This window comes from Capsicum annuum, chromosome 11 (genome assembly GCF_002878395.1).
Source record: "Capsicum annuum cultivar UCD-10X-F1 chromosome 11, UCD10Xv1.1, whole genome shotgun sequence".
Classification (NCBI taxonomy): domain Eukaryota; kingdom Viridiplantae; phylum Streptophyta; class Magnoliopsida; order Solanales; family Solanaceae; genus Capsicum; species Capsicum annuum.
Genome location: NC_061121.1, coordinates 14,476,380 through 14,484,415, shown reverse-complemented (window position 1 = coordinate 14,484,415; position 8,036 = coordinate 14,476,380). Strand labels below are relative to the sequence as shown.

The 8,036-nt window shown below is 33.1% G+C and overlaps 1 protein-coding gene and 1 long non-coding RNA gene across 5 annotated transcripts; both read left to right on the top strand.

Moving 5' to 3' along the window:
- The first annotated feature begins 327 nt into the window (after positions 1–327).
- On the top strand, positions 328–696 carry LOC107846709 (NAC domain-containing protein 96-like). Its single transcript, XM_016691015.1, has one exon. It carries the CDS (start codon positions 328–330, stop codon positions 694–696), a length of 369 nt encoding a protein of 122 aa, XP_016546501.1.
- A 3,105-nt stretch (positions 697–3,801) lies between these two features.
- On the top strand, positions 3,802–7,660 carry LOC107847090. 4 transcript variants are annotated; one of them, XR_001667304.2, is made up of 5 exons: positions 3,802–4,456; positions 5,904–6,141; positions 6,264–6,328; positions 6,590–6,711; positions 6,980–7,660. It is a non-coding gene; the product is annotated as an uncharacterized LOC107847090 (long non-coding RNA). The 4 variants fall into 4 exon arrangements; XR_007047194.1 differs by having other exon boundaries at positions 3,876–4,456; positions 5,839–6,141; XR_001667303.2 differs by having other exon boundaries at positions 3,876–4,456; positions 5,904–6,328.
- The last annotated feature ends 376 nt before the right edge of the window (positions 7,661–8,036 follow it).

Here is an 8,036-nt window from a genome sequence, read left to right as displayed (position 1 = left end):
TTTAATTAAAAATATTATTTCAAAGTTTTGGTGTTTACAAATGAGTGAGATAGATGTTTACGAAGGAGTTAAAGAAGGAAAGTAAAAGCGTAAGAACTAATAAGCTTATTAATTAGGATATCATTTTGGGATTTTATTAACTTGCATGTTTATCCAAAATCTATCCAAGGTCAACCAGAACTAGGAATATACCATAAAATTTATATATAAATAGCTTAGTTTCATCTAAGCTATTCATCAAGTACGTGTTAGGGTTTCAGAGGAATATATCACAATTACATAATTTTTTTTGTGTTGTTTGTGGCATCTCATCATCTAGCTAAGGACATGACGGGATACAGATTTCACCCAACGAACAAGGAGCTGCTGAAATATCTGTTAGGGTTTGCGATAAACAAACCACTTCCACAACAATATCAATTCATGCAGCTTGTAAATCTCTACGCAGATAAGGAGCCATGGGAGATTTTTGACAGCACCAACAACCAGACTGGTTACGTCATCACTCAACACAATAAAGAGAAGGAGCAGCATATAAGAGTTAAAGGAACAGTGGGGATCAATGGAACATGGAAGCTACAAGGCAAAGTGAATGAGATGTTTGACGATAAAGGGAAACTCATGCGGTATGTCAAGAATTTGAAGTACAACCGCACCATAAAAAATCTTCAGACAACCCTAACGGCGACTGGTTGATGACGGAGTCTTCATTGTATGATCGTTATGTGGATCCGAAGAAAATTAAGAATAAGGGTTTTGTAGTTTGTAAGATCAAGAAAAAGTAAGAAAAAAAGGAGTTGATAGCGATGAGGACGCTGATAAATATATTGATTCAGTTCTACAAGATGAAGAAGACCGTATTATTAATGAGAATAATGAATATCTAGAGGGAGATGAAGTAGAGGAGCATATACTTGCTATATTAGGGTTAGGGTTCGATACGGATGCGGCAGTTAAAAGAACATTTAGGCAGAGGTGGTTAAGGGTAAGGCCAGTAAAGCCTTAGCCCCCAAAATTTTAATAAACTCTATGATTTCAACTTTACTTGAAATAATAATGAAGATTGTGAAATACACTTTAAAAAATTATAAAAAAAAGGAGAGAAAAAATTATCTCATTTTTACAAGAAATATTTTAGAATTTTGAATTTAACAACTCAAACTTTATATTAATAAATAAAGTTTTAACAACAACATCCAAGTTAATGTATTGCAAACAAATGACTAACATCTTATTAACTAGAATTAATTCTTAATTTTATTAATAATTATATTAATATATGTGAAGTTAAAGGTTATGTGTCTTTTAAACTATACAAAAACAATTACTATTCGAGAACAAATAACACAACTCTAAATTATTACAGTAGTATTTTTGTATGCATGTTTATTAAGACTCCTTATTAAAATTTAGCTTTAGATCACTAATTTTATTGAGACGCACAACATATATGAATTGAGAAGATCAAGAGTTAATCAATATTGATGCAGTCAATCTTGATGTGATAAACTTTGTATTGTAGATGTGATATTAGTAGGTTTCCAATGTCATGTTTTGTTGAGATATTGTATTATTTCACGCTATAATATCTGTTAATTACATAATTATTCACTTCTTTGGAAGCAATTAACCAACTTAACTAAATGGTTAATTATTTACTGATTGTTGATAGAATATATAATTTTTACTAGAATATATAATTTTTACGTTGTTGATATATTAACACTACTGAAGTTTACGAACAAAACTCCGAAAAATTTACGAAAATTTTAGATAGTTGAATATCAACATGTCCACCGAATTCGAACCGCTGACCTCCACTTATCGAAAGTTAATTTGACTAATTTTTGAAATCAAATTAGATTAGATCAACACAATATTTTATGTCACGCCCCAAAATGATAATGACTGACAAGAACCGTATACACTTACTCTATAAGCACTCTATGACGTACGCGAAGTTATGACATAATAATGGCAGGATATTCAATAAGAGTTGCATATATACATGAGGGAGTTACATTAACAAAACTATACAATACAACACGACGTCCATGAAGCCTCTAGTCAGTTTAACACACTATGCTACAAGTGACTAGTTGACATCAAGTCCTTCATGCCCAATCAGAGACCTGTACATATAATCAAAAATACTAGGCATAGACTGGCTCCAGAGAGAGTTGAAGCTCACCAAAATATCAACTGAAAACGGCAATAGGGCCTAACGTGGACGTCTGCTATACTGAGAATCTGAGCCTGTATTAATAAAACATGGTGGGCCCGAGATGTCAGTACATAAAAAACATGTACTGATATGAAAGCAGACAAAATAACAGCTGGACAAGTACAAAAGCTCATATGAGTCAAATGATAAAGTGAAAAACGTATGAGCCAACAAATAACACATATGCGATATGGACTTATAACTTATGCACCGACCTTATTAGCATCATATACAATGTTTAGAAAAATGTTCATTATAATATATGGCCTATACTTTGCCTAAGTGATGCACTTCTCTTATACGTTTTACAAATGATCACAAGATACCTTCCAAAGGAGATTTGAGACAAGTATAAAGCATATGTTTCTCACATACTCATTGATATGATCTCATATGTGTAACTGTAACCGCAGTCTTTATCCAGGTATGCCCTGCCCAAAGGCTCACTATGAGGGTCTGCCCGCAGGCCATATATGTCATATGTTGGCTTGAGTCAGGGGAAACCAATACATGATGTTTCAGCTGACTTCAAATACATGATGCCACAAAGGCGGGGACGCCCAATGATTGGACTCACTATAGTGGTCTAGTCTCGATCCTGTGCACAGAATCTCGTCGAGCGATATGTCAAACCAAACCTATGTACCCTCCCGTCGTTAATGTTTATCAAATAATGCCTTGAAGGCCTATGACATATGAGTTATGATAATGACCATTTAGCTACCATATACAAGTGAAACCATTCTATTACTATTTACTTCTAGCGTGTAAGGGCTTCAGGTATGGAAAATTACGGTCATGTTCGATTAAAGTGTTAAACTTGGATTCAAAAAATTTTCCAAGGTGTAACTTTTTAAAATCTAAATGTATCTATTTAAAACTATATAAAAAGTAGTTATATAATTTTCTCCTGTTAATATAATTAAAAAATTATATTTTCTATGACAACATTTCACAACTTAAATTACAAATATAAAGTATTGGTATTTGATTGTAGCAAAAGGGCCAAAATTGAATTGGAATTTCTATATTGATCTAGATAATTTTGGGGCAAGTGAATCATTTATGATGAAGAGGTTAAGCTTTAAATGAATGATTTGGGATTATTGTAGAATGGAACCATACAATATCAGATACGAGATGGAGCTTCAAAACAACAAAGCACGCACACAAACACAATTCCAGACACAAGATAGATCGAGCAGAAGGTATACGGAGCTGAAGGTCTCTCTTAGTTTGGTGTATCTTTCTAGGTTTCAATGTCAATTTTTATCAATTTTGTATAGGAGAAATTATTTCACTCTGCCTATAACTCCCTCCGATTCTAAAAGATGGCCTATACATATATTTTTTTTACTCTGTGCCAACTCCAAACATGTCATTATTTTTGAAATTGAGTTCTCTGTAGTTAACAACCTCAGGTCTTGGGAATAAGTTAGTCATTAGTTTTCTATGCGGAGAGCATTGCAAGAGTTAGGAGACTTTCTTTGAGTGATTTGCTTACATGTCATTGTCAAAATGGACTTAGCTATCCTATGAGCTACTATATTCCATGCATGAGGAATGTATACAAAGTCGATGGACTTGGTTTCCTTAATGGAGGCTCTACTTATCTTAAACAGTAATTTTCGATGTCTTCGTGAGGCAAAATTAAACTCAATAATTTAGGTAAAAGATCATGTAACTTACTTTGATTAGAGTCGTATATAAAATTATAGTACGATATATATTTTTATTCATATTTACACTTGATATCTACTACCACTCTATCATTATACTCAAATATATATCTTAACAATTGCACATTCAGTTCAAATAATCTAATTTTAGAGTAACTTAATAGACTATTACTCCAACCTAATCGTTTAATTTCTTTGTGTTTAATATATTATGTTGACTAATCCCCCCCGTCCCAAAAAAAAAAAAAAAAGATACTAACTGGATAAGGGCAAAACCAGAAATAACAATAAGACACTTTCCGTCTTTCCCTTTTGCTTCCTCTTCCTGCTCCTCCTCTTTGTCCTTTCTTTGTTTCACACTTTATATTATTGAAATTTTGCATACAGTAATTTTCTTAATTTATAGTTTTATGAAGAATTTTTGAATTTTAACTTGAAGTTTAATAATGAATTTTGAGAATTATTTTATTTTAGAGTTAGATCTAACATATAGGGATCAAACATGAATATTGAAGGTGGAGAAATCTACAGGGAAGAAGATGAATGAGAGAAAGTAAGTCTACATTTAATTTGTTTCCCTCTTTGTTAAGCTGCTATTGCCATTTTGTTCCTGCAGTTTGCATTTTTTTTTTTAATAAAGTATATATTTACTTACTTTAATTTCATTTTTGACTTGCCATCAAGTATAAATTGTTGCACCAAAGGTGTTTGACAATAGGTCTTGCTGATATCAATACTATATTGTACTCATTTTTTTTTACCGGTACATAGGACGTACAACCATGGAGGCTAGACTTTGGTAAATATCATATAATAGACTCACCAAACGTTTTTGTGAAACTCACTTTTGCATGGATATGAACCATGGTGCCCACCGGTAGAAAATCCTATTGAAAAGATCAGGAAGAAATCTTCAGCTTATGTATGTGTTATTTTATGGTGTTTTCGGGTACAAGAATCTGTGTTTAGGCACAATAACTTCAACACTAGTTTAAGTTTAAAACAAGAACACTATGAAGTACAAAAACACCTTCAACACAAGATCAAAGTGATCTTTCTAAGAAGTGTGTTTTATTTTTTCAGAAATTAAGATGAAATAGAAATATAAAGCTAAGTCCCCCGACTTTACGGAGTGTCCTTAAGAAATAATTTTTCTCACTGTACCCGAGGTTTAGGAATCTTCCTCCCAGGATAAAATGACTTTCAATCCAACTATAATGGTACCTCAAATAATTGGATTCGTCGAACTCACTCAACGATTTGATTGATCACAAAGAATGTTTTGAAGACAAGAAGAGTTTTTATTCCAGAAAATTTTTCATTCATTTCTAAACCTGTAGATGAAAGCGGCTTTATATAGCCATCAAATGCCTCTTTTGAAAAGTGGCAATGGTTCACTTAAAAGAGGTATCCTTTGGAAGAGTCATGTCTGTTCATTAGAAACATTGTGTCTTTTTCTGAACAGACACAACTATCTAAACAGTCACACCTTTTCCAAAACAATATATTTTTTGCTCAAAGGTTGTGTCCCTCTATTTTTCATTCACACCAATTAAACCCAACAATATGTACTAAGAGCGATGTCAATTTAAAATAATTTGTACTAAGAGCGAATAAGAATACACGTATCATATCCCATCATGTGTCCGACAGTAGAAAGTCATATTAGAGTTAGTTTCTTAGCTGACTTAAATTTGTATCCCATGCGGGCTGGCAACTTATAAGTGATATATGCTTTACAGGACATACATATTTGGATGCGTCAGTCTTAATTAACACATCTTCTCTCTATAGATTCTTGTACAAAAAGTCTACTTCTGTTCATTCCTAAGACAAGCTTCTAATATAAAAAAAATGATGAATCATAGGCTTTGTGTTTCTCTTTTGGACATACACTGTTTTCTATTTATATTAATGCATATCTTCCTGGCCCAGATCTATTTTTTCACCAAGTCTTGTTCAAGGCCTCTTGAAAGTCTTCTTTTCTGAAAATGTTGTAGAGGATGTAGATGTGGATAGGAATGAGAGGGCTATGAAAACGCGTAGCACTTTAAAAATTCTGTTGAAGTTGTTGACGATACTGGCATCTTTGGGAATATTATTAAGGACCTCACGAGTGTTGAACATTTGAAGGACCGTGATTCAACTCGGACCAATTTGTCACTCCTAGCCAGCTTTGCTCGACAAGGGAGTTACTTGCTTAGGCTTCCATTGGTTGGCCAAGATATTTTTGAAGACGTACAACAGCTTCCTTTCCTTTCTTCCTCCCTTCTCAATCAAAATTATTCATGTTGAGAAAATGGCACTGGAACTAGCTTGTTCTCTACTACTTATTACACAGGTGTATTTCTTTTATGCAGATTGCTCCTGAAAAAAATTATTTTTCAATGCTTCCTTGAGACATTTTTTCTACACATGGAATTATGTAAGTATCATATCTGCTACCTATCTGATTTTATTGCTAAAAGATTGATGTGGTACTAGATATTGAAAGCAATAAACCTTACTATATTACCGATTAGGAATCTACTGTTTTTTATCTTACCTCATATAATCATCGCATTTCACGTGCTTACAGTTTTACATTGTCATATCTGATGTTCGTGTTAGAGGTATCTTTGTACCAAGCAATCAGCGGATAGAAAAATCGATCCCATCACTAATGTTGGGCTTTTTGAGTTCTCAGGTGAATGGTCCAGTCTCCCTCGATAGTGGGTGTCAATTATTAGGAATGGGGAAGAATGAATTAGCAAAGATGATATGTTGATTATTCAAGTTTTTTGTTACCTCGGTGTTTCAAATTTAGATGTAAGTTAATATACCACTCCATGTTGAGTTACTTGACGCGGCTTTGCTTTAACCACATCATATTAGGTGATCTTGATAGATACTTACATCAGCTCACATTTGACGTTTCACCTTATGGGGTTGCTTTAGATATATTTATTTTTATGCCTTCTTTTTGTAAGGGATATATGGTACATACATTCTCATGTTTTTTTCTAATGGTTCTGACTTTTGTGGTACCTTCTTAGTACTAGCATAAATAAAATTGTTCACATCCTTAAAACTGCAGGACACGATGCCTTACAATCGTGGATAGGCTCCTTATTCCAAGTCACCAGTTCTATTATGAGAAATTGAAGACGACCAGACCTTTAATAGATGAAGAACAAAGTGAACCCTCTGAAAAGGGGAAAAAATAAAACTTTGTCTATGTATTCTCTTTAAAGAGAAAAGGAAGGCACGTGTGGATATATAGTACACCACTAATCGAATGAGGTCACAAATGGCCATAAATTATTTGAATTCAATGTACCATTTGAATAGCTTTCAATCCAATTGGTTATAGTTGTGTTGTTACAACCTCAATGTACAATTTCAAGAGCTTTAATCCTATTATGTAGAAAGTAGAGGATGTAACTTAACTCATATTTTTTGGAGTTACTATTGTGAAGTTTATAGATGTCGTATTAATATCACATGTCATTCACTTGAGCTTTGAGAGAGAAAACCTAGCCCGAGAAATTTTTATTTAGTTTTAAAACAAGAAGGAAAGAATGTTCTTCCAGACACACTTGAGCAATGAAAGATGGAAGTGGTGATTCAAGGTCTGCTTTGCCAGGTATATGTTATTCTACAAGTTAATCACACATATTCATGGTGAAATTTTAAAGTTATACATCCTCTTTAAAATCATTGTAAATTTCTGCAACTATGTGGCCGCCTTCGTATGAATTTTTCCTCAAATTAATTTACTCCTGCTTTTACTAATATGTTCGTACGGGATTCAGTTATCATAATGACCTCCTTAGACATCGCAGAGGAGTTGAAATTCATTCTAGAAAGACAATATTTTTATCTTTCGTAGTGATGGTCATGATATTTCATTTATAAGAATATCTATTTTTTGCTTTTTAATTCTATTTTTCCCTCTATCGGCTCCTGTAAAATTATAGCTTGTTTGAACAATAGGTAATTATCAAATCTCCACTTCTCCATTCCAGCTTTAACAACTTTTGACAAGCAGCAAATGTTGTTGGATTGTAAGTGGCTTTTTTCCTCCTTTAGGTTATTCTCCCTAATTTAATTTCATTGGCTCATTGTGTGAGATGGTTGCGATGAATTTTTTA

What these genes read in the sequence shown, in the direction of transcription:
- LOC107846709 (XM_016691015.1), top strand. Translation starts at nt 328, where the DNA reads ATGACGGGATACAGATTTCACCCAACGAACAAGGAGCTGCTGAAATAT.